At 43.3% G+C, this 27,681-nt stretch overlaps 1 protein-coding gene across 1 annotated transcript in view; it reads right to left on the bottom strand.

Moving 5' to 3' along the window:
• ches1 (checkpoint suppressor 1) overlaps window positions 1-27,681 on the bottom strand; it is a 200,550-nt gene that overhangs the window by 23,127 nt on the left and 149,742 nt on the right. Inside the window, exon 4 of the mRNA XM_079571824.1 lies at window positions 11,110-11,180. Coding sequence (XP_079427950.1) covers window positions 11,110-11,180 — 71 coding nt within the window. The remainder of the gene's footprint in view (window positions 1-11,109; window positions 11,181-27,681) is intronic.

A 27,681-nucleotide genomic window follows, 5' to 3' on the forward strand; every position in this document is an offset into this window, starting at 1 on the left:
GGAGGAGAAGGAAACGAGGAAGAAGAGGAGGGAGAAGAAGAGGAAGAAGATGAGGTGGAAGAGTAAGAAGAAGAAGAGGAGAAGAAGAAGAAGAGGAGGAGGAGGAGAATAAGAGGAAGAACAAGATGATGAAGGAGGAGAAGGAAACGAGGAAGAAGAGGAGGTAGAAGAAGTAGAAGGAGGAGGAGAAGAAGAGGAGGGAGAAGAAGAGTAAGGAACAGAGGTAGAAGAAGAAGGGGAGGAGAAGTAGACAAGGAAGAAGAAGAAAGAGAAGAACTAGAAGAAGAACAACAAAATAAACAACAAGCACCACAGACTCCTGAGAACAAGGAAGGAAGTGCTTCCTGCTCATCCACTCACAGATGTTGGCGGCAGTATGTGCAGATGTGGCGTCTGAGCGGGACCTGATCTCACACCCCTGATCCAGACGTGGTGAAAATGAAGGTTTAGTGGGAAAAGGCCACGTTTCCCTGCATCCCGTACAGCTGGATCCTCCTGAAAACAGCCACACTCTGACTCTGACTCTGCAGTTCTACCTCCAGCTGCAGGCACTCGCACAACACCGTATTTCCATGATAATAAATCAGAAAGTTCGCCGTTACTCGCACATAACTAGCGCAGACGTCTCTGGCATCTGGTTTCTGAAAGGAAACGCAGACTCTCGATAAACGCCTGCATCGCGCGACCTCCAGTGACCTCCGCGAATGTCGACTACACAGAAATAACGGCGAAAAGCACATTCAGACAGAGCTCGTGCTGGCGCCGCCGTAATGGGAGCCTGTCACAATATTGCATTTAGCCGCGCTCTGTTCATTTCACAAGTAATAATTTGCTCAATGACCCGATTCAATACAATCAACGCGGCGTTTTCCTCCCCGTGATACGCCGCAATTAAACATTTAACACTTTTGGGCTCCGACGCGCCTTCGCTTTCCCGCGGTTGACAAGTTAATTAAAGCGTCTCGCGATCCGAGTCGGTGAGGTATGACTTGTATCCAGGTAACACGGCGGGAAACACGTGCCACAACATCCTCAAAGAAAAGCCACAACAGCAGAACGTGATTAGCCTCGTTAATGATTCGTCACGCTCAGTTTTTAATGTTATCCACAAAAAAAAAGTTCTTTAAAGTGGACGTAACATTTAAAACTGCTGCTTATAAAGTTAAAAAACGTACTGTGTGTCATGTGTTTCCAGTTAAATGTGTGTGTGGCAAATACACAGAAAGGTCAGGTCTTGTCTTGTATCTTGCATGGAGCGCCCTCCACTGGCCGCAGAAGGAATTACACACAACATTAACAAGATACAAGACACCGATTGTAGCTACAACGGCTCAGAGTGGATCCGGTGATGGTTTCAAGACTTTACAAATGTCTAGGACTCTTCTAGATTCTATAGGCAACACATTCCAGGGTGTAAAGATAGGAGCGCTTCTGTAGTGGTGGAAGAAACGACCAAAGTAAACAGGATTTGAAGGGAAATACTCCAATACAGGTGTGTTTTTGATTATCTTACAGTTTTACAGCATGGTTTAAACTCTTAAGCCCCACCTGAACCGAGCACCTTTTCTCCAATTTGGCATCACAAAATCGGGACAAAAACTAAGAAAAACGAAACAAGAAAACAATGAAAGAGCAACAAAATTGTGATAAAAAAAAGCGATAAAAAAGTGACAAAATAAGCTATGAAAAAGCTTAGGTTAAAGGGACTATATGGGGTTTAAAAATGTTAAAACTAAATATTTTCATCCTCCAACATAAGGTCATATCTTTGCTCTGCCCAATCCCATCAGACCCTGGAAGCTCAGCAGGGACCGGCCTGGTCGACACTTGGAGACCGTTTGGTAACACGAGGAAGCCTGGGTGAGTGAAGTGAGTGGGTGGGGGTCGGAGGGGCCGATGGCACAGACTGGTTGCCTCGCTTCTGTCAGTCTACTTCAGGGCAGCTGTGGCTACAACAGTAGCTTACCATCATTGAGCATGGAATGAATGAATAATAACGACAGTTTAGCGCTTTGAGAAACTTGGTAATACAGGCTTGTAAAGCACATTACAAGTGTAAGGCATCATTATTACATGTTCCTCCATGTCCTCATGTGTAGAAAGAGCTCAGACCTGTTCACCTCAACTGCCTCTGAAACCCTGCACTGTCACAAAGCTGTTACTTCAGGTCTGAAGTCATGCACGAGCTTCATATAGAGACTGCAGTTACATGTAAGACCTGAGGTGGCAGTAGTGAGTGTAAAATGACCAACTTGCATCTAGTCCCTTTAAGGTGCTTTTCTTTATCATAATCCAAATGTACAAAGAAGTTTGTCCTCTGCATTCCATCCTTTACTGGGACGACCCTTAAGCGACAAAAGGGGAACAAAAAAGTGACAAAAAAGTGACAAAACAAACTATGAAAAAGTGACAAAAGAGTGACAAAAAAGTGGCAAAGGAAAAAGATCCATTTAGATCAGTTTAGTAAGTCTTAGCTTTCAAATAAGGCGTTAGACTGGCCCGGAGGTTAAAGCTCCAACAGGTCGATTTTGCCTGATAAGCAACATGTGCTGACGGGGAAGATGTTATTCTTACTGAACCATTCTGACCATCTGAACAAACACGTAAATGACAGAATCCACTGTCTCCATCGTAACGAAGTCCCCGTGACCCGGCAGCTCGTGAACCGGCCGCTCGTGAACACACGGCTCCTCAGCTCCTCCACCTCCGGGGGCGGCGGGGGCGGGTGGGGTTGAGGACACAGCTGCTGTAGCTTTTGTCCTTGCGCGAGGCGTTCGGGGCCACTGGGAGCGGCGGGTTTCAGCCGCATCAGCTCAGCCAGAGCACGGGCAGGTCTGAAAGCTCTGGGAGCGGGAGACGGAGGAAGCAATAATGGGATGGAAAAGGCACTCACTGTGTGGAGTACACGCTCTACCCCTCGTGCCTTTGCCCCGGGCGCTCCGTCACAACTCCGCCGCTAAGCAAACATTATTTCCAACTCTTCGGCAGCGACACTTTCAAATGCGTTTACAGAAGTTCGGGTTCTCCCTGGGTGGTCTGACGGCGCATGATGCAACGAGGAGGGTTTGAAGTCGTGTGATATGGAGGGAGTTCATGCGACTGTCAGGTGCCGGGGTCCAGGGGGTGGGGGGCTTTTATCTTTGCAGTCATTCAGATCAGCATTTCCACCAGAGGATTGTGGGTGATTGTGCCATTCACTGTTTCTCTCTCTACCTTTAACCTCTTAACCCTGAACATGAACCGAGCACAGTTTGGCTTTACCTTATTCCAATTAAAAGCAAACAAGTGGCAAAACTGTACATGATTGTAATTGCTATTGTAAATACTGTAAATATTGTATCTGAATGTTTGATCCTTTTGCCGGTGCCTTATATGTGTTTTATATTGTGAACGAACTCTAAAGTCAGATGCTCATTGGTCACTGTTTAAACCTGCGGTCACTTTGCCTCTGCCCAGGGACCACAGAGGGAAATGAGCTCGGAGCATCTCTGGTCTGTGCAACACATTTGTTGTGCAATGTCCCTGTCAAATAAATAAATAAATAAGATTAAAAAAAGAGCTACAAAAATACACGGCTAAAGGGTGATGAAAAAGCAGCAAAAAAAGACCGGAAAAAGATGCAAAATCAACAAGAAAGAGCGACAATAACGCAGTGAAAAAGTGACTGAATCGCTTTAAAAAAGTGACCAAAAAGCGGCAACAAAACAACAATAAAGCCATGATCAGTTTAGTAGGACTTGGCTTTCAAATGAGGCGTTAGACTGTTGAGCTCTGGTCGAGAAGCTTCTGGATTTTGGGGAAAAGCTGAACTTGAGAATACGCGCTCGGTTAAGACGAAGGGGAAGAGGTTCATTTCTGGGACTCGTCACGTCTGCTTCGAGCGCAAGTCCCAAAACTTTGTCCATTTTGTTTTTATTACATCTCGAGGCTCAAGACCAAGTCATGTCTTGAAAGAGAGTTTAATTTAACGCCATTTTAAAGTCACCGATACTTATGGAAGCACGAAGAAGAAGCTAACAGGCTAACGGGCAAAGCTAACTGCGGGCTAGCGCCACTTAAACAGTATTTACAGCCAAGTTTGAGTGAAAACAATGATCTTAACTGTGTAACTGGATGCACAATATCCCTCTGTCCCTTTGTCTTTTCTGCCAGCGTAGTATTTACTCTCACGGACAATTAGTGAGTAAAAAAACGCAACATGCTACGACACCTGCAGTGGCGCTTACGGCCTCTAGGGACACGAGTTCCTTAGTACTGCTTTAAAGCCCCACACAAATGCAACAAATCTCAAGTATTTACTCTCTCTTCAGACTCGTAGCCCTTCCCTTTGGGGGGTCACACAGTTAGTTTTGCAGGTTTTGCGCCTGTGTTTTGTAAAGCTGAGGCGGCCGAGGTCACGCGGCAGAACGACGCCTTTGTTCTGGGATGAGACGGGCCCACAGACTTCCTCACACACTCCCCTCTGCACACGACGAGCTGGAGATAATACTCCCCATGTTTGAACGATGATAGAGCAGACTGTATACTTCTGTACACACTTCAGTCCTGGGCAGCGCGGCCGTGACTGCTGAAGGCACTTCTGATTCAGTAAAGGCTCCGCTCGTCTCCCTGCCGGTCCTTTCGGGTGTTCCAGTGTGGAGCGGGACGGGACCTTTAACACTACAGACACATGTGTATATGATGCACTATATGTTCATTTGTCCTGGTTTATCAGAGCTCTTTAAGTAAATGGTGGTAACACTTTACATTACGGGCCGGTAAGTCCGTGGTACTTATAGTGTAATTACTAGTAATGACAGTGGTTCTTCTTGGTACTTACTGTGGTAATTACAGTGTAATTACAGTGGTAAGTACTAGTATTTACAGTGACAATTCTAGGTTATTATTGTGGTACTAAAAGTCATAATTACTAGTCATTAGGGTTTAGGGTTAGGGAGACACAGAGTTACCGCTGTATCTCTCATTACTAAGTCATAACTCTTAGTAATGAAGGTCATACTTCTATTTACTTTGGTACTTTAAATCAGTGGTTCTCAACCTTATGGAGCCGCGACCCCCATCATAACAGGTAAAGGGGTTCGTGACCCCCCGCCCGGGTCACACTGTGAGAAATAGGAACATTAGCCGACATCATTCTTAAAAAACAAAGAAAAAAAACAAACGGCTGAAATAAAATTCATCAAACTACAAACAAATAATGGCCCTCTGGTAAAATAGCAAACACATGCTACAATAAAACACTAGATTATACGCTAATGAAAATATGTATATTTTATCTAAATGATGTGGCGACCCCCCAAATTTGTCTCGCGACCCCCAGGTTGAGAACCACTGCTTTAAATGATAGTTTCTAGTAGTTTCAGTGATACATTTATGGTACTTATTGGAAGTCAAGGATACTACAGCAGCAATTCATAGGTAGTGAATGTGCTACTTCTACAAACAGACGTAATTTCTAGGATTGTGTGACTATAAAACAACATAAAACAGCGTTAGAGAAAACAAGAAGTACGACCTTCATTACTAAGAGTTACCACTGTATCTAGAAGTACATACCTTGTAATTCCCACTATAGTATCCTTTAAGTACCACCATAAGTACCTAGAATTACCACTGTAAGTACCAAGGACGTACCGGCCCGTAAAGTAAAGTGTTTCCTAAATGTTTAGTCTGGTTTGATATTGGACTAACTTCTTAAAGAGCGTTTAGGTCTGAGGAGCCAGGCTACGATCCGAGCCGCTCTCCTCGGTCTCCCTTTAAGCCCGACCCCCGTCCCCCAGCAGCTGAGCCCCCCCTGCACACACAGTCTGGGGGGGGGGGGACTCTGGAGCTCAGACTCTCCTCTCTTTGGCCCGTGGGCTTCTTCTTGACCATTACCACTCCATTACGAGGGGGGGCGGCGGAGGGGAAGCCACAGACGCTTCCTAATGTATCCATTTCCCCCTCCATTTGGGAACCGGCAGCCCCAGCGCGTCCCGGAGTGCAGCCTGATTGGGATTGAATGTCCATTTAAGCTGCCGTCCAGCCACCGGAGAGAGGGGGGAGCGGGGGAGGGGGGGGAGGGGGGAGAGAGGAATAAAAGGATGCGCGTAAGGAAAGGAAGTAACTGGATTTATAACATAATGCAAAATGTACTTTTTAGAGCTTTAAACCATGTGTTACGACCCGGCTCTGCTAGTTAAGGACGTAACAAAAACCAAGATGTAAAATGGTAATATAAAGTTGTAATTTAATAAAAGGAGCGTAAAAGGTAAACGAACGAGTGACAAAAATAACCATAAGAACAAAGGCTATTTACAGTGTTTACAAAAAGGTTAACCAAAACAAAGCTAGTCAAACTAAACAGACAAAATCAGGCCTAACAAAACCAAACAAAGTCATGACTAGACAACAAGTGTCACTTGATTCCACGTCACTACTTTATAGTGAACGTCCCAAGAAGTGACACAAACTAAACACAACACACAGAACGAGTGTCTCTGAATACACAAAAGTTAACATTAACAACAAAGAGACACAGTACACAAAATAGCATACTGGCCACAAAGCCCAGCAGCCTACACACACACGAGTGTTCCCTGGACACACACAGTCATTAATGACACGAAGGGACACAGACACTAATACAAATGGCGTACTGGTCACACAGAGACCAGCCGCCCCGAATGAGCCACAGTGGAGTCCATTTATAGGAGTGGCTGCACAGGTGGCTTTAACGAGCTCTCCAGGTGTAGAACTGCTCCCCCAATCAGCAGCCAGGACCCCAATGCACTCCACCAATCGCAGCCCAGGACCACAGCAGCAAATTTACATGGGGGGGGAAACAGGTTTAGGCCACACAAACAAAAATATGCAAAAAGGAGGAAACCTGGAGGCCTGGGGCCGTAACACCATGTTATAAAGTTATTCTCTTGTGATATTAATAATGGCTTTGACTTATATTGCACTTTACAATAGCCTGTATTAGCAAGTCACCAACCGTCGCCATCTCCGACCCCCACCAGCCACTCACTACATCCACCCAGGCTTCCATCCGAGCACCAGCCAGACTCTGCCGGGATCGGGCAGAGCAAAGGCGGGATGCTCTTGTTCATGTTTCATTCCCTTTGCTGCCAACAGGGGGCGCTTCAGCCAAACTTTGAGACACAAACCAACATAGTGTCCACATTTTGTAGTGGCGTCCGAATGTCCAGAGGCTCAGAATTCTTCCAAATCACTCGGAAAAGTGTTGAGGAACGATAGACGGGTCAATATGATGGAGAACAGCCGACGTTTCATGAATAAACCACACAGATCTAACCTGTTATGATGAAAAGTCGCAAACATTATCAGCTTACATTTACTTTAAAGGGGGTCAGTGCTAGATCGTCTGCTCCGGAGGGACGGTCTGCTGTGAGTTTGTATAGATCTATGAGTTGGTTTGTCTAAAAATACAAATAATCCTAATCCTTAAAGTTAACCCCTTAACTCCCACCTGAACCGAGCACATTTTCTCCAATTTGGCTTTACCCCAGTCCAAAAGCTTCTGGGAAAAAAGCTGTGAAAATAGCAACAAAACAATGATGAAAAAGTGGCAAAAATGTCACAAGAAATTGACAAAAAATGGACGAAAAAATGACAAAAATGTGACAAAAAAAATCAAAAAAATGATAAAAAATTGACAGAAAAATGTTAAAAATGTGACAAAAATGTGACAAAAATTTGATTAAAAATGGACGAAAAAATTGACGGGAAAAAAAATGACGAAAATGTGATAAATTAGAAAAAAGTTACAAAAATGAGCTGAACACCCAACAAAAAAATGTTGGAAGAAAAAATGTGATGACGTGAGGAAAAAGATCCTCTCGGTTCAGGCGGGAGTTAAGAGGTGAACCATTTCCCTGGCCCTAACCTTCATTTGTGTCATGATATCTCACGTTTTCACAGCAGACTGTCCCTCCGGAGCAGAACATCTAGCACTAACCTTTAAAGGGACTATAAGGAGTTCAAAAATGTTAAAATGATGTATTTTCCTCCCCCTACATGTTCCTCCATGTCCTGTGTAGAATGAGCTCAGACCTGTTCACCACAACTGCCTCTAAAATCCTGCTCTGTCAGTCAGAAAGGTAATGCACGAGCTTAATATAGGAGGTGCAGTTACACGTATGACCTGAGGTGGCAGTAGTGAGCATAAAATGGCCAATTTGCATCTATCCCCTTTAAACTTGGTAAATAAATGGGCAAAAAGGCAAAAATCCAAGCCGTTTTCGCCATTCATGCAAAATACATGTTAAAGAAAACTTATTTAATCCGTACATATTAAACTGTCTTTTGATTTCGGTCGGTTTATTCATATCACAATCATTTACAAAGAAGATCAGACAAATATATCCTGCTTCTGACTGGACAGGGGAGTGATTTGTGTTGGGATGAGGCTGGAACTGCCCGGCCTGTGGTTCGTGGGTGCATTCGTGTAACAGCGCTTTGTAAAGAGGCAAGTTCTGCACAGCTAAACTCTGCATCACTTCCTCAAAGAATCTCCAGCGTTTGTGTAGTAAATGTGACGACTCTCGAAGGTCTGCCGCTGAACCGTAAGCGCTCCCAAGCCTCCCATTCTGAAGTGGAGCGTTCCTGGCTTCTTTGTAATCAAATCTCTCTGTCTCAATGATTTCTCCGTCTTCTTTTTTTTTCCTCCCCCTCCTCAAACTTAAGAATCCGCCTCGGAAAAAAGGAAAAAGCAAAAGAAGCATCTCTCCTCTGGCTCTGAGCCGAGCGTCTGAACTCAGCGCTCAGTATTCTCAAGGTGTGCTGGGAAAAAAAAGAGGGATTGGAAATTGAGATGATTGGAGTTGGCAGATCCGGAGGGAGAGGGAGGAGCCAGGGCGACGCGAGAGGCGGATCACACGGTAAGTCTAAACCGCCTTTTGTAACGCCGTTTAACCAAGGAATATAGATTATATATATGTATATATATTATTATAATTTAGATTCAGCAAATGAAGCTGAAACGTTGATTGTGGTGTTGGAGAAGTGAAGTTATTTCCCCTGTCTGTCAGTCGGTCACCTCTGACTCACCTCTAAGGTCCTGCAGGTGCAGGAGGCGGGAAGTACTCAGTTACATCTACTCAAGTATGAATGAATGAATGAAGGTTTATTCGGTTACAAAACATAAAACAAAACGTATGTTCTGCAAATTCATCACAGACGAGGCGGGAAACCGGAAAGGTGAAGCTGAAGCCGTGGCTTATTTTGCCCTAATTACAAAACAACAAAACAACATCTACCATCAAAGACGTTACAAAAAACAAATATATACAATATATTATATATATACTTATACATACACACATATACAGTACACATATGTTTTATTCTTTACTAAAATAAAAATATGGTCATTTGTAAATACAAATGCTCGTTTGTTTCTCTGTTCCAGTTTATGCACAACAGTAATGCAAACTTAACCACATTTTCTTAAGCATTTTTTGTATATTTCTCAAAAACATGAACTGAAGTAACTTATCAAAGTGACTGTACTTTTGTAAGTAGTTATTGCCATACAGTACTTCTTACTTCTACTTGAGTAATAGTAATTGTGCTCTTACTGTGACACTGAGCAAATATTTAAGTGACAAATACTGTAAAATAGATGCATTTGTTTTTATTTAACTTAATTCTTTTTATTTGTTTTCATGGTATTTTCTTTGAATATATATAAATATATATATTTTTACATGATTTCATGTTTTGTTTCTCATAATTCATGTCATTACTGAAACATGAATGTTTTACACTCAGTTACTCAGTACTCTCAGTACTCAAGTAAGGTTTTCTCTCTCTTTTTGTTTGTTGAGAAAATACTTTTTTACTCTGAATATTTGGGCCACTTCTTGATACTTCTACTTGAGTATGTTTGAACATTACTAACATTACTTTTGAGTACCTCTGAAGTCTGGATATCAGTGCTGGTATCGGATCTCAGGTCAATACACGATACTTCAGGAATCAATATTAAAGCAGCACTAACGTGTTTACCTTCATAAATCCTTTCCCTCTGGGTTAAAGGGATGATTAGGGGGTCTTTCATCGCCCCCTTTGCAACTTTCCCATCTCCGACCCGGAGCACCAATACACACTAATAGAATCACGAAGAAGAAGCTAACAGGCTAACGGGCAATGCTAACTGCGGGCTAGCGCCACTTTAGCAGCGTTTACAGCCGAGTTAGAGAGAAAAAAATGATCTCCATTATGTCATGGACTTGTGGCACAATATACAACATCCCTCTGTCCTTTGTCCTTTCTGTCAGTGTAGTGTTTACTCTCACGGACGATTAATGAGTAAAAAACCTAACATGCTACGACACCTGCAGTGGCGCTTATGGCCTCTAGGGGCATAAGTTGCTTAGTTCTGCTTTAGAGGAGTTTAGTGCTAAAATTCGAAAATGTTGTCAAGCAAAGGTCAATGAGGATATTATTTTTGTTATAATTCAGTGAGCCTGATTGTATCAACATTATTGCTTTTTTTATTTAATAAAATCCATTATCACTCCTAAATAGCAGCTCTTATTAATTCACACACTGTTGCCAAAGTAAACAGCTTCTGCTCATTTGTCACTCCTCCACACTGAGCCCAGGTTCAGTCTCGGTTCAGACCTGCTCACGGCTCATTCTATCAATCACAAAAAAAAAAAGCCTCCATCTATAAAAGTCTTTTCAAGAAAATGATTGAAAGCAGCAGCATTAATGATGGCTAATTGCCGGCGTGCATATTTAATGCGATACTTACGGTCCTCCCAAAGGTCAGACATATTTGACTCTTGCGTTGACAGCACATTGCAGCTCAAGTCCACCCTGTTTACATCCACCTCACTCTGCAGAAGGGCTGCCAGATCTGACATTTCTATCTCACAAAACTCCGTCTTAAAAGGAAGTTCAAGCTCATACGTTTGCGCTTTAAATTCACCGATGATCCAGACATACCACGTGGCAGGAATTTCACTCCAAATATCGGCAAATAAAACTATACGGATACACTGTCAGGCTCAACAACATCAACCACAAAGTTTCAGTCCAGCAGCTCCAGCCTCAGAACCCAGAGACGAGCGTTAAAGGTAAATGAGTGTGACTTACAAATGCCGGAGCTTTGTAGCAGCACACCGCCGTTCTTCCTGAAGAGCGGACTCCCCGACCACAGCGGAGGACTGCGGAGAAGAAGAGAGTGTGAACAGTTAAGGACGAAAGTTAGACACAAAACGGACACTCACGCACATGAACAGGCACAATCGAAATGACTATCACCGATACTGGAAAAAATACCAAATCGGGAATCGGCGACAAATATCCGATACTATCCGATCCCTCACTTAAAACATGGCTGAAGTGTTGCCTTGGCACATTCACGTATTTCTGAGTAATCTGTAAAAACTGTGATGGCGGCCATTTTAGGGATAGGTTTTTGTCAAATTTTTGTCACTTTTTGGTTAAGTTTTTGTCACTTTTTGTTGAGTTTTTGTCACTTTTTTGTTGAGTTTTTGTCATTTTTTTGTTGAATTTTTGTCACTTTTTTGTTGAGTTTTTGTCACATTTTTGTTGAGTTTTTGTCACATTTTTGTTGAGTTTTTGTCACTTTTTTGTTGAGTTTTTGTCACTTTTTGTTGAGTTTTTGTCATTTTTTTGTTGAATTTTTGTCACATTTTTGTTGAGTTTTTGTCACTTTTTTGTTGAGTTTTTGTCACATTTTTGTTGAATTTTTGTCACTTTTTTGTTGAATTTTTGTGTTTTTTTTGTTGAATTTTTGTCACATTTTTGTTGAATTTTTGTCACTTTTTTGTTGAATTTTTGTCACTTTTTTGTTGAGTTTTTGTCATTTTTTGTTGAATTTTTGTGGTTTTTTTGTTGAGTTTTTGTCATTTTTTTGTTGAATTTTTGTCACTTTTTTGTTGAGTTTTTGTCATTTTTTTGTTGAATTTTTGTCACATTTTTGTTGAGTTTTTGTCACTTTTTTGTTGAGTTTTTGTCACATTTTTGTTGAATTTTTGTCACTTTTTTGTTGAGTTTTTGTCACATTTTTGTTGAATTTTTGTCACTTTTTTGTTGAATTTTTGTGTTTTTTTTTTGAATTTTTGTGTTTTTTTTGTTGAATTTTTGTCACATTTTTGTTGAATTTTTGTCACTTTTTTGTTGAATTTTTGTGTTTTTTTTGTTGAATTTTTGTCACATTTTTGTTGAATTTTTGTCACTTTTTTGTTGAATTTTTGTCATTTTTTGTTGAGTTTTTGTCATTTTTTGTTGAATTTTTGTGGTTTTTTTGTTGAGTTTTTGTCATTTTTTTGTTGAATTTTTGTCACTTTTTTGTTGAGTTTTTGTCATTTTTTTGTTGAATTTTTGTCACTTTTTTGTTGAATTTTTGTGTTTTTTTTGTTGAATTTTTGTGTTTTTTTTGTTGAATTTTTGTCACATTTTTGTTGAATTTTTGTCACTTTTTTGTTGAATTTTTGTCACTTTTTTGTTGAGTTTTTGTCATTTTTTGTTGAATTTTTGTGGTTTTTTTGTTGAGTTTTTGTCATTTTTTTGTTGAAATTTTGTCACTTTTTTGTTGAATTTTTGTCACATTTTTGTTGAATTTTTGACTGATGGCGGCCATTTTAGGGATAGGTTTGCCTGAGTCCTCCTAGGAACGCCCCCACCTCCTGGAGACGCCTCCGAGCTTTGGTCACCAGCCGAGTAACCAACCACTGCTCCTCAGCAGAACCCCCTCCCCACTGATGCCACAGACAGCGTGTGGAGGGGGCGTGTCTAAAGGCTCAGAGGTTCTTAAAGAGACAGAGGCCTATTTCAAGACATTCACTACAGCCATTTTGAGAGAGACATTTTATACAAGGCAGTTATTCTAATTTACTGCATTTACAGACCAACAGAAGGTTTGTCATCATTGTAGTGAGATATAGACTGGTGCTATGGGACTGACAAAAGCAGAACACCCCCTCTTTAAAGCAGAATACCCCCTCTTTAAAGCAGAACACCCCCTCTTTAATGTGAGTGGTTTATAATAATGTAACCTAAAGCCTGTCGTATATCCAAGGGTTTAGTGTAGAAAAGTCACCCTTGTAAAATGTTCATCCAAGAGTTTATCAATTGATAATCGATCTGTAATATGACAATAAAATATGACATCATTGATCTTACAAAGGAGAAGATTCAGTTATTTTCTTCACTCAGAGAAAGCCACTTTTAAGAAATTCTCTTGGTATCGGTAAATATTGGATATCGGCAGATACTTGCGGGGCGAGCGTCAGACGGGGCATCGCGGCCAGTCCGATATCGAAGCAGGACTTTGAGCCTATAAGCCGGCGCTCCTGATTATAGTGATTAGACTCCCGGGTGTCCCACTGTTGCCATTATTCCCTGTGATTACCTCCGAGAATTACAGCCTCGCCGTCCTGGTACCACGGGGGTAATTTCTCACGACAGCCCCCCCGCCGCCCCCTACCCGCCGGCCAGCCCCCTCCCCACTCACACGGCACACACACCAACGCCGGGGAATAAAGGCAGCGATGTGGAGCTCATGAGCGGCTCGACAGACAGAGTTCAGTTCATCCTTTTCCCTCTTTTATACCAAACAGATCTGACTGAACACAAGAAACACCAAGCATCCACTTCACATTGTTGGACCAGAGCGAATGTTACACAGATTCTGGGCCCTGTCACTTTTTGGTGGGTGCAGGTTTGTGCCATTTCCAGGTTTATGATCCTGAAAAACAGTTCATGATGTGGCGTCGACTTCAAACCATGAGGTAAATACGATCAAATAAACAGAACTCAAATCTTAACAAGCAATGATAAGAGGAACTCCCTATCATTGACTTCCTGTTTCAGTCCAGCACGCCAAAATAAAAGCACCATCATATTCACGAGTTCAACTTTCTAGACAAAACACTTAAAATGTGTGTATTTAATTATATTCATGTAATGTTGCAAGAACCTGCCAAACTAATGAGGAACCCGGGTGAACGGAGGAACCGGCCCTGGGTCTCTATAGCCTGTCCGTCCATGGGAGTGGATCTCTCGGGGGGACGGGGGACGCCCACGCCGCTCGTCGCCGCCTCCTATTGGACATTATATTTGCCTGGATTCACCTTTTAATTGTCATATTTATTGCTCTGTTTTATTGCCTTGATGTTTGTTGCAGCTGTGAGGCCACTTCTGTTGTGATATTGGGCGATACAAAACCATTAAACTTAAACTTAAACGAGCTGTGCTTTTACTTTGGCGTGCTGGATCAAAACAGGAAGTCACTTCTTGGGCAGCGCTGTTTTGATTTGAAGTTATGCACAGAGTCAAGTACTCTATAATCTACACAGCTAATGGTTCTGATCTGAGGTTGGTGAGGTTCAGGTCGAGGTTCAGTAACTCTATAAGATCAGGCTGATCCTGAGTGACCAGGTTATTCCATCAGTGGATTTCTTCTTCCCTGATGACCATATTCCAAGATGACAATGCCAGGATTCATCGGGCTCACGATGTGAAAGAGCATCAAAGAGTCTAGTTCTTAACCCCATTGAGAATCTTTGCACAGTGGTCACGCTCTCCCATCATCGATACAAGACCTGAGTGAATAATGAACAACTCTGGATGTTTTTGCAGAGGAGTTTTAAAACGTGCTGTAATCAAAGCTAAAGGCAACACAATATTAAAGCGTCAGTGAAGCTCTTTGCCATTTTTATTTAAATATATACACTGTATATATCAGTGTTAATTTTGACAACATATTTTAATGTAGTTTTAGTCTTTTGACGAAAATGTAATTCGATTTTAGTCTAGTTTTAGTCGACTAAACTTAAGACTAATTGAGTGGACTTTGCATTGATAATATTCATTATAATCATGTTTAATGTTGTTCCTCTGCTTCATGTTTCTGCTCCACATGAACAAAGCTCAGAGCTGATCCTTTAAACATGATCTGAGGCTCTTTCAGACGCTCAATACAAGTTTGGATGATTTTAGTCTCTCCTTTTCATTTTTATTTAGTCTGATTTTAGTCGACTCAAATATCTGGACATTTTAGTCACAGTTTTAGTCTCATGAGGAACTTTTCATTTAGTTTTGGTCCAATTTTAGTCGGAAAAATATCACTTTGACTAAAATTAAGACTAAATATTTTAGTCGACGAAATGAACACACAGTATGTCACAGGAGAAAAGGTTGGATACTTCTGCTTTAAAGGTGCAATGTGCAACATTCTATGAGGAAATACTTGTTGATATTTGTGTGTATTTGACCTTGTAGTGACCCTGTATGAGAGGTCAGCATGGTGCCTTTAACTTCCATCACAGTGGCCTCTACAACGCTCCAGGATCAATTGCTTTGTAGGTTTTCTGCTGAGAGGCTCCGTCAGCAGTGAGGCCCCGTGATGGAAAGTAAAGGCTCCATGTTCACACTCACACCGCTGGGTCACTACAAGGTCAAACACACACATATCAGGGGTTTTCCTGCACAAAAGTAGCATAATGCACCTTTAAATAAGAATACATTCCCTACACGTCCATATGTGCACGTGGATTTCCTCTGTGCTTGTATGTGCCGGTGCCTCGTGCACAGACACAGCCGAGCGGCGCAGAGCCAGTTTAGGTGATCATTGCTCCGCTAATGAGGGAGGTAATGACGGCATTCCTCACAGAGATGGAGACGTCTCCTCCAGCACGCGGCGGCAGCAGACAATAGAGCGGCGCTAAATCTATACGGGGACGCGGGAGGGGGGGGGGGGGGGGGGGTTCTGGGTTGAGTGGTCTTTAGCAGGTCATTAATCAACGCTGCACTTTTCCTGACGCTGCCGGATTCTTTCACACAGGATTATGGAGGAGAGAAGCGGAGACACCTGGCTTTGTGCGCGGAGCTTCAGGTTTCCAGACACAATCGGAAACGCTGATGTTTTGTAAAGGCTCCGGCCAGTCGGAGGCTCGGCGCTCACATGGTCGCAGCTTCTTCCTGTGTCTGGGTTTCCTCCGTCAACTCAAAGCATGTGCCATAAGTTCATCCTCGAGATACGGGAACTGCGGACCAAGATCTTGCTCTTGTAGGGAATAAAGTTGTCATGGTCTGCTTTCTGTTGCCCTGTTTTAGTTTGTTTTCTTGTGTTTATGGCCTTGGTGTTTTATTTTGACATGTCTTTTTGGTCTGTTGTGATTTTCTGTTTGACTTCCCTCTCGTTCTCGCCTGCCCCGCCCTAATGTGCCTCACCTGTGCCCCGTTTCCTCATGTATTTCTACCCCTGTGTTTCCTTTGTTCTTTGTCAGTTCATTGTCTTCATGTCTGTGTTTGTGAGTTGGGTTTTTCAGTTGCTCCTGCTTTATTTTTGTTTTTTGTCAGTTTCTTGATTTTTGCACATATTAAATCTAGTTCTGTTGCAGTCTGCATTTTGGGCCATTTCTTTCTTCATTTTACTTTAAACCATGACAAAAGTCACATTATTGTTCAGGTTTTTGGTTCTTGATGACAAATATTTTGGTATAACAGTGCCCAGCTGTTCATGAGGCACTTTGAGAACAACACAGTCGATAAGTACAAGCAGTGACACAAAAGTACAGTAAAGGTCAAGGAGAAAGAGTAGCTTTTTAACCTCTTAACCATCGACTTGTGCATTTGCTCTAGTTTGGCTTTACCTGAATCTAAAACAGCCCGTAGGCTTGAGTGACGCCTCATTTCGAAGCTAAAACCGACAAAACTGATCCCGTTTCGGTCACATTTCTGTCGGATTTTTGTCACTTTTTGTTGCTTTCTTCCTCTCTTCTTTTTCCTTGCTCTTTTGTCACATTTTTTGCTGTATTTTAGTCGCCTGTTCATCGCACTCTTTGTCGCTTTTTCGTGACTCTTTTGCTGCGTTGCCGCCACAAATTTTGTCTTGTTCTTGTCGCTTTTAAGTCGTGTTTTTGTGACTTTTTTTATTGATTGATTGTTGCTTTTTTTCCCAGCGCGCTTTTGTTCCTTCTTTGTCACTTCACTGTCGCTCTGTCACTTTTTAATTGTGTTTTTGTCGCTCTTTTGTTGCTTTTTAAAAAATGTTCTCATCCTCGTTTCCGTCGTTTTATCGGAGGAGCTTTTAGATTTGGGTAAAGCCAAACCGAAGGCAACGTGCTCGGTTCAGGCCGGGGTTAAGAGTTTAAAAGGGACAGAGGGGGACTCAGTTAAAGCAAATCGCTAACAAAACCCTTGCATCCTCATCCTCACCATTAGGGCAACTAACGATTATTTTGGTAATCGATTAATCTAGCGAATATTTTTACAATTAATCGATTAATCACTTGGCTGTGAAAGGTGTATGAAAATTGTATTTATTCATTTCTTTTAATCACATAAAGCTATAGTGGCATCACTTGAGGACGTGTTGATGGAGTAAACTTAAAGTGAGTGTTTTTGGAGGCTCTTAGTGCCAATTCTGCTTTAGGACTGGACGAGACACAGACAGATATTTATGAAACTGTCAATGTACAAAACACTAAAGACTCTAACTTGTAAAACAAAGTAGGTTTCCATCAAAAATAAGTAAAATGTAATGTCATTTTTGCTCTTTTTAAGTCTGTGTTTACTAGAAAACGATTAATCAATTAGTAAAATAGTTGACAACTATTTTACTAATCGATTAGTTGGCGATTAATCGATTAGTTGTTTCAGCCCTACTCATCATCCTCATCATCCTCATCATCCTCATCCTCCTCATACTGAGACACTGAGTTTACAGAGAGTGAGCTGGAGGTAGAGGAGTTTCTCTCAGACAAACTGTACGTGCACTATAACAAATACAGGGAGCGACATCACTTGGGCCACACCTCACAAACAGGTTCAGTCTCTGGCAGGTTTCTGGTCTTATCGAGCTACAAAACACGTATCTAAGTACTTAAGATCTAAAATAAAAGAAGTGCCAAGTGGAAATAAGATCAGATCAGACTTTATTGATATGACGATGGAGAAATGACTTCATATGAAGGATTAGAGACATATACATATAAGACACATAAACTGTAGAGGTGAAGCTTAGAGGTTCAGTTCAGGTCAATGAAAAGGTGAGAAAACAGAGACACAATGTTGTGGTCACAGTGTTTGCTACAGATGTGCAGGGAGTGAGGAGGAAAACATGGATGAGATGATTGAAAGTCATTTTGAAAGCTCTTCTGACTTCCTTACAGTGTTAATGTTGACAACATATTTTAATTTAGTTTTAGTCCTTTGACGAAAATGTCATTCGGTTTTAGTCTAGTTTTAGTCGACTAAAATTGCAAGTAAATTGAGTGGACTTTGCATTGATAATATTGATTCTAATCATGTTTAATGTTGTTCCTCTGCTTCATGTTTCTGCTCCACATGAACAAAGCTCAGAGCTGATCCTTTAAACATGATCTGAGGCTCTTTCAGACGCTCAATACAAGTTTGGATGATTTTAGTCTCTCCTTTTCATTTTTATTTAGTCTGATTTTAGTCGACTCAAATATCTGGACATTTTAGTCACAGTTTTAGTCTCATGAGAAACTTTTCATTTAGTTTTAGTCCAATTTTAGTCACAAAAAATATCACTTTGACTAAAATTAAGTCTAAATATTTTAGTCGACGAAATTAACACTGCTTCCTTATGGAGACTGCACACCATCCTTTCCGTTTCTAATCACAGACTCCACCTCCGTCACTGCTGTTTACAACCCGACGCTGCTGAACGTCTGCGAGATGAAAGAAGAACCAAATAAAAACAAAACAACAAAAAACAGAAGAAAAAGAAAAAAAAAATGAAGGAGACGGACGGCCCCGCGAGCACCCGCCCCTCTCACATCACAGACCCGACAGCGCAGACAGGCCCGCGCCGGCGCCGGGGCGAGCGCCGCGTTCGCAGCCCCCCCCCCCCCCCCCCCGAGCCACCTGCTGTTGCCATGGAGAGCTGCCACACAGCGTTGCCACGGCGATAACATATTTTTCCCCCCGCGCTAACGGCCTGTCTGTTTTCCCTAGCACCCCGCCCCCGCCGCTTACTCTCCCCCTCCCTCCCCCCTCTCCACTCTCTCTGCACCTAAAACATGCACAACGGGCTACGCATCGTTGCCAAAGCCTGTGTGTGTGGACGGGGGTCGATCGCTGAGGGAGGGGTCAAGGACACCCCCCCCCCCCAGAAGCGCTCTTTAAATGTACATTTCCCAACTTTTCTGAATCCACATTTTTCACAAAGTCACGACAATACAAAAAAAAACAACAATAAAAAGGCTTTGGAATCAGACGCACAAATGTCGTCCACCATCGCCCGCTGGTTCCTCTTCCTCTCCTCTTCCTCCTCCTCCTCCTCTTTTTCCTTTTTTTTTCTCTCCTCCTACAAATGGCTTCACAGCGCGACGGCACCTGCCTTATAAACTACATGTGTTGCCATGGCGGCGTTCCCGTTACCCGGGCGACACCGTGCGTTGCTGTCACCAAGGCAACACCGTGCGTTTTAACGGATGGGGATGAGTAAAAAAAAAAAAGAAATCCGCACATTTAGCCGGACAGATCTGCGATGGGAAGGAACGATGGAAAAAGGGGAGGAAAAAGATAGAAATATAACAAAATAAAAGAGTCGGATGTAGGAATGAAGGCAGGAGAAGGTCATCCATGTGCCTCATCCACATCTTCACCACTAAAATACCACTAGTTCTCCCTTTCCTAATGTAGTTGCACACGACGCCAGCAGAGGGCGTGAACCCGCACCCACATGAGGGCCATAATGAGGCGCAGTCGTTACTACAGTGTGGAGGAGATGCAGGAGGACGTGAGGAGGTGAGGATGAAGAATGAAGTGTGATACAGACGTCCCACGGCGCTCGTCTCTCCTCCCCCCCCGGTGCTCGTCTCTCCTCCCCCTTCACCCCCCCTCCCCCCCTCCCTCCCTCTCTCCTCCAGATGCTGAGGGGTGTGAAGGAATGCACTGCGGAGCTGACCTCGCCTCCTCCACCTCACACGCGCCTCCGTGCCTTTGAGGACTCGTTAACATTTGGGAGGCGCTGCTTTTAATATGTAAACCTAAAAACAACTCTCCACAACGCATGGACACCTTCACGCTCGCGCTCAGGCCGACCGAACCCCGGCGGCGATTACATATCTGTGGGTAAACGTTCAGATGAGTTTTATTTGACATGGATTTTACGTTGAAGAAGAAAACTCACTGGACTGAGAGGGAGAGATATCGATCATGTAACAGCTCGAGCGAAAGGAAAGCTACAGCATCTTTCACTGCACAGGCGGCTCCGAGAAGCTTCGTCAGCGACACTAACGATCTCTGACCACAGTGAGTCTGTAGGTCCGCCTCAGATGTTTAGAAGCAAGTGTGTCTTTACATGAATATGGTGAATGGACTTTTCTACCTTTAGCCCAAAGTGCTTTACAGTCTCATTCACACACCCATGTACACGGGAGGCAAGTGGTGAAGTGTCTTGCCCAAGGACACAACGAAAGTGTGCATGTGCAGTAGCTGGGATTCGAACCCACGACCAGCTCTCCCAACTGTGCCACCGCTGCCCGTACAGCAGTGTTAATGTTGACAACATATTTTTATTTAGTTTTAGTCTCAGTCTTTTGACGAAAATGTAATTCGATTTTAGTCTAGTTTTAGTCGACTAAAATTGCAAGTAAATTCAGTCGACTAAATTTCAGACTAATTGAGTGGACTTTGCATTGATGATATTGATTCTAATCATATTTAATGTTGTTCCTCTGCTTCATGTTTCTGCTCCACATGAACAAAGCTCAGAGCTGATCCTTTAAACATGATCTGAGGCTCTTTCAGACGCTCAATACAAGTTTGGATGATTTTAGTCTCTCCTTTTCATTTTTATTTAGTCTGATTTTAGTCGACTCAAATATCTGGACATTTTAGTCACAGTTTTAGTCTCATGAGAAACTTTTCATTTAGTTTTAGTCCAATTTTAGTCACAATAATATCACTTTGACTAAAATTAAGACTAAATATTTTGGTCGACGACATTAACACTGCCGTACAGTGGCCGTGTGACGCTCGTTCAGCTCTATGGACCTCCCGTCTCATAAGCGAGATAGAGAAGCTCATCTCTTCATTTATTTATTGTCGGGTGGTTTGACTGGGCAGGGGGGCAGGGGGCAGGGGGCCCCCTCTGGGAAAAACATAAATCAGGCCTAAGTGCAACATGCGTTTAAAACAGCGTGTTATGTCCAGGTCAAAGACCTGACGCTTTCGGCTGGTCTCCTCTGACTTTCGCAATGCATTGTGGTCTATATGACCTGGGACCGTCCGTGCTCTCGTCTTTTCCACGTGCATTGTGTGAAATTGTGAGTGCACAGTGTTTCTCTGTGGACTCGTCGTGACCGCTGTGCTGTACAGGCCCTATAGTGCGGACACTCGGATATCTGTCTTTATGCTGTGACTCTCTTCCTAAATCCCCCTTGCCATCCCTCTCAGGCCCCGCCCCTCTCAGGCCCCGCCCCTCTCTACCTCTCCCCCTCTCCCTCCCTCCCTCCCTACACTCCCCTCAATCTCACGTGCACAGTAGCTATAATGTCCGCTGACCCTTGCGGCGTGAGTTATTATGATGACTAAAAAAGCTGCAAAGCCACGAAAGCAGCAGAGGACAAAGCCGCGTTACTGTACCCTCCCCCCCTCCCCCAACCCCCCCCACCAGCCCCCCCCCCCCACCAGCCCCCCCCCCCATCGCCACTCTGCCACTGATCTTTATTCAACCTATAGTTTTCCCCCTCGTCTGTGCGCCTCTCTCTGCACCTTTTCACTCCGAGCGTTCGTCTCCCACTCCAGGTCCTTCAGACAGTCCTTGACCTTAACACAACAGACGCGCCGGGCCACCGCGCAGCCATTACGCTCCATAACGGGATCTCGCGGCGGCCGAGGGCTCTTGAGGGGAGATATTGTGCCGTATTGATTGAGCTCGCCGCGATCCGAGAGGCAACAACATAAACGCGGCGAGTCGGAGAAAAGAGCGCTCTGAATATCTCCGCGTTCAGAAGTCTCGAGGTTAAAATACGGAACGATTCACAAAAAGGCAAACAGTTCATTTCCCGGCGAGAAAAAAGTGAAGAGAGAATGATTTTGTAAAGGCGGCGTTGAGGAGCCGAGGACGCGGCTTTGTAAAGAGTGAATGGACTGACTGTACTTGAAGCTAACGTGTGAGCATCCCCGGCAGTGGAGGAGAAAACTGTGCTTAAAGTGGACATAACTGAGGCCTGCACACACTCCTCTGGGTCCTGCAGCTTTCATATTCTATGTAAGGAAAAGAGAGCGCCCTCTGCAGACAGCTATGGGAATAACACGTGGAAGTATAATGTTTTTTTTACTATTCATTGTTTGTGAGAGTAAATACTGAGAAAAGACAGACGGAGAGAGGGATATTGTATTTGTAATAACTTGGCTGTAAATGGTGCTAAAGCGGCGTTAGCTTCTTCTGATTGTGAAAAAAAACAAAACAAACAGTGTTAAGTAAGTTACTTTAATATTGTAATATATTCTATATTAGTAGTTACAGCTTTAAAGCAGCACTAAGTAACGTGTTTACCTTAATAAACCCTCCCCGTAGTCCCTGTGGGGGTAATACAAGTGTTTATGGGATGATTGGAGGGTCTTTCATCGCCCCCTGGTGTCTCTGGACAGAAAACCATGTTTGCAACTTGACTGCCACCGGTCCGGAGAAAGCAATACACACTAATGTAATCACGAAGAAGAAGCTAACAGGCTAACGGGCCAAGCTAACTGCGGCTAACGTCACTTTAAACAGTATTTACAGCCAAGTTTGAGTGAAAAAAAATATTTCCATTGTATAATTAGATGCACAATAACCCTCTGTCCCTTCGCCTTTCCTGTCAGCGTAGTGTTTACTCTCCAAGACCATTAATAAGTTAAAAAATCGTAACTTGCTACTACACCTGCAGTTGCGCTTATGGCCTCTAGGGGGAAGAGTTACTTAGTACTGCTTTAATAAATCCTTTCCGTAGTCCTTCTGGGGGTAATACAAGTGTTTATGGGATGACTGAGGGTCTTTCATCGCCCCCTGGTGTCTCTGGCCAGAAAACCATGTTTGCAACTTCGCTGCCTATACACACTAATAGAATCACGAAGAAGAAGCTAACAGGCTAACGGGCAAAGCTAACTGCGGGCTAGCGCCACTTAAACAGATTTTACAGCCAAGTGTGAGTGAAAAAACTATTTCCATTGTGTAATTGGATGTTCAATATCCCTCTGTCCCTTTGTCTTTCCTGTCAGCGTAGTATTTACTCTCATGGACGATTCATAAGTTAAAAAAGTGCAACTTGCTACGACACCTGCAGTTGCGCTTATGGCCTCTAGGAGCAAGAGTTACTGCTTTAAAAATGTAATATGTTTGTATTAGAAATCACTGTTTCAAAAATGTAGCTTTGAGTTACTTTTGAGTTACTTTTGGCAAAATATAAACGTCAAAAAGTCAACAATTTCCTTTTCTTTACTTTCCCCCCGTTCTCTTGTGCTTTGTTTTGACGACATTAACTACGCGCAGCTGCAGATCTTACACCAGTGTCCAACATGATTTGGTGCTGCACTCTTTTCATTAGTGTGTATTGGAGCTGCCGGGTCGGAGGCAGGGAAAGTTGCATGTGTGGTTTTCTGGCCAGCAACACCAGGGGGAGATGAAAGACCCTCAGTCATCCCATTAACACTTGTATTACCCTCAAAGGGACTAGGAAAGGGACTCATTAAGGTAAAAAAGTGACTAAGTTCTGCTTTAACGTATGAAGGAAAATGTTTACGCAGAGTGAAAGTGCTACCAAAACAATGTTCATTTAGTACTCGTGACCAGGTTATACAAACCTTGCTGCTCTGGGGCTGAGGTCTCCTGAATGTGACCCTACTGTACATGTTTTCAGAGACCGGTCCCAAACGTGTGGCTCAAACGTGCCCCCCCTCCCCTCACTGAAGGGCTGTCGGGTTTGGTGCAGCCCATTAGAAGTAAATGGTGCATAGGCTTCATGCCGTGCCTCTACTGTACAGAGCTGCTGGGAAATTTCAATAGCACACAGTAAATTCTTTTTATTGATCTGCCACCTCCACGCTGCCCCCGGTCTCTGTTCATTTAAGAAGCATGTAAAAGGAAAAAAAAGTGCGCTTGAAGGGACAGGGAACGGCGGAGAATCACTCAGAGTTTAAGAGACGCCGTGTGTTTGGGGCAAATTGAAGAGAACTGAGAATATGTGGCAAGAAGTGGACACAATAATAACGCTATATATCGGTATAAGTGATGTTTAAGGCCAGACGCTGCAGGTGAATAGAGAAACTTTTTTAGATTTAGAGAAATCAATCTGAAATGTTTGCTGTAGCTTCCTGACATAAATATGAGGGAAAAATGTGTTTTCAGTCATTTTATATTTTCATACAAGAATAAGGCTTTTATGCCCAGAAATGCTCCAAAGTTCCCATGATTATGGAAATCTGAATAATGGATCTAGCCAGGTTTAAATGTATGGAGGGGATTGTGGATCTTGTATAGTTTTTAGTGTGGAAAATCTGTAAAAAATGTAAATTCCGCCTTGTTTTTTTTAAATTCAAAACTCAATCAATCAGGCCAGAAATTAGATATTAAAAAAATCCCTCTTAAAAACCTTCAAAGTATTGTTCAGTCCAATGCTGGGAAGTTTGAAGCCTGTAGCTGCTACTTGTGTGGAGATATTGTCAAATCAGTGAGAAAATAGCCCTTGAAATGACATTTTCATCTATGGTGCACATTCACAATACAGGGCCTAAAGCAGGGGTGTCAAACAAATGGCCCGCGGGTCTGATCTGGCCCGCAAGATGATTTAATCCGGCCCCTGCCTTGTAGAGCATAAATTCCAGAGTATGTAAAAAAATAAAATAAAGTAAGTCTCTTGCCCATTCCTGTGCGGAGTTATGCATTTCTAAAGAAAAAACAGAATGCTCCTTCTTGCCACCAGGGGGCATTACATTTAAAAAAGGAAAGAGTTCCACACGTGTCCAGCAGAGGGCACTGACATAATAAGAGCTCAGGACATGAACAAAACATTATATTAGCCACATGGTAAATGGACAGTCTGCCGCAGGGCGGCTGTGGCTTCAATAACAGCTCACCACCCCCGAGTGTGGAGTGAATGAATAATGACTATGTAGCACTTTGAGGAACTTGTGACACAGGCTTGTAAAGTGCAATACAAGTGTGAGCTGTTGTTATTAATGAAGCTACAGTAAAGTTGACCAAATCACAGCTTATTATTATTCATTTATTGGAAACATTTTCTCTATTATATTATATTTGACCCACCACAGGGGCTCACAAAACAGAAACCACTTTCAATCGCAATGTTTTCTCACATACAGGCCGATAAAGGGTTAAAGTTCTGTCATGGTGCTTTGAGCTTGGGCATAAAACACTGACAGTGAGAAAAGGTAAAAGAGGTAATAATGAATCACGTCCGTACAGTGTGATGCTAGTTCAGGCCTAGCGTATAGTACAGTGTGATGCTAGTTCAGGCCTAGCGTATAGCACAGTGTGATGCTAGTTCAGGCCTAGCGTATAGTACAGTGTGATGCTAGTTCAGGCCTAGCGTATAGTACAGTGTGATGCTAGTTCAGGCCTAGCGTATAGTACAGTGTGATGCTAGTTCAGGCCTAGCGTAAAGCACAGTGTGATGCTAGTTCAGGCCTAGCGTATAGTACAGTGTGATGCTAGTTCAGGCCTAACGTATAGCACAGTGTGATGCTAGTTCAGGCCTAGCGTATAGTACAGTGTGATGCTAGTTCAGGCCTAGCGTATAGTACAGTGTGATGCTAGTTCAGGCCTAGCGTATAGTACAGTGTGATGCTAGTTCAGGCCTAGCGTATAGTACAGTGTGATGCTAGTTGAGGCCTAGCGTATAGTACAGTGTGATGCTAGTTCAGGCCTAGCGTATAGTACAGTGTGATGCTAGTTCAGGCCTAGCGTATAGTACAGTGTGATGCTAGTTGAGGCCTAGCGTATAGCACAGTGTGATGCTAGTTCAGGCCTAGCGTATAGTACAGTGTGATGCTAGTTGAGGCCTAGCGTATAGTACAGTGTGATGCTAGTTCAGGCCTAACGTATAGCACAGTGTGATGCTAGTTCAGGTCTAACGTATAGCACAGTGTGATGCTAGTTCAGGCCTAGCGTATAGCACAGTGTGATGCTAGTTCAGGCCTAGCGTATAGCACAGTGTGATGCTAGTTCAGGCCTAGCGTATAGCACAGTGTGATGCTAGTTCAGGCCTAACGTATAGCACAGTGTGATGCTAGTTCAGGCCTAGCGTATAGTACAGTGTGATGCTAGTTCAGGCTTAACGTATAGTACAGTGTGATGCTAATGCAGGCCTAGCGTATAGCAGTGTGTGATGCTAGTTCAGGCCTAGCGTATAGCACAGTGTGATGCTAGTTCAGGCCTAACGTATAGTACAGTGTGATGCTAGTTCAGGCCTAACGTATAGTACAGTGTGATGCTAGTTCAGGCCTAACGTATAGCACAGTGTGATGCTAGTTCAGGCCTAACGCATAGCACAGTGTGATGCTAGTTCAGGCCTAGCGTATAGCACAGTGTGATGCTAGTTCAGGCCTAACGTATAGTACAGTGTGATGCTAGTTCAGGCCTAACGCATAGCACAGTGTGATGCTAGTTCAGGCCTAGCGTATAGTACAGTGTGATGCTAGTTCAGGCTTAACGTATAGCACAGTGTGATGCTAGTTCAGGCCTAGCGTATAGCACAGTGTGATGCTAGTTTACGCCTAACGTATTGCACAGTGTGATGCTAGTTTAGGCCTAACGTATAGCACAGTGTGATGCTAATGCAGGCCTAGCGTATAGCACAGTGTGATGCTAGTTCAGGCCTAACGTATAGTACAGTGTGATGCTAGTTCAGGTCTAGCGTATAGCACAGTGTGATGCTAGTTCAGGCCTAACGTATAGCACAGTGTGATGCTAGTTCAGGTCTAGCGTATAGCACAGTGTGATGCTAGTTCAGGCCTAACGTATAGCACAGTGTGATGCTAGTTCAGGCCTAACGTATAGCACAGTGTGATGCTAGCTCAGGCCTAGCGTATAGCACAGTGTGATGCTAGCTCAGGCCTAGCGTATAGCACAGTGTGATGCTAGTTCAGGCCTAGCGTATAGCACAGTGTGATGCTAGTTCAGGCCTAACGTATAGTACAGTGTGATGCTAGTTCAGGCCTAGCGTATAGCACAGTGTGATGCTAGTTCAGGCCTAGCGTATAGCACAGTGTGATGCTAGTTCAGGCCTAGCGTATAGTACAGTGTGATGCTAGTGCAGGCCTAACGTATAGTACAGTGTGATGCTAGTTCAGGCCTAGCGTATAGCACAGTGTGATGCTAGTGCAGGCCTAGCGTATAGTACAGTGTGATGCTAGTGCAGGCCTAACGTATAGTACAGTGTGATGCTAGTTCAGGCCTAACGTATAGCACAGTGTGATGCTAGTTCAGGCCTAACGTATAGCACAGTGTGATGCTAGTTCAGGCCTAGCGTATAGCACAGTGTGATGCTAGTTCAGGCCTAACGTATAGTACAGTGTGATGCTAGTTCAGGCCTAACGTATAGCACAGTGTGATGCTAGTTCAGGCCTAACGTATAGTACAGTGTGATGCTAGTTCAGGCCTAACGTATAGCACAGTGTGATGCTAGTTCAGGCCTAACGTATAGTACAGTGTGATGC

This window comes from Gobius niger, assembly GCF_951799975.1.
Source record: "Gobius niger genome assembly, chromosome: 15".
Taxonomy (NCBI): Eukaryota; Metazoa; Chordata; class Actinopteri; order Gobiiformes; family Gobiidae; genus Gobius; species Gobius niger.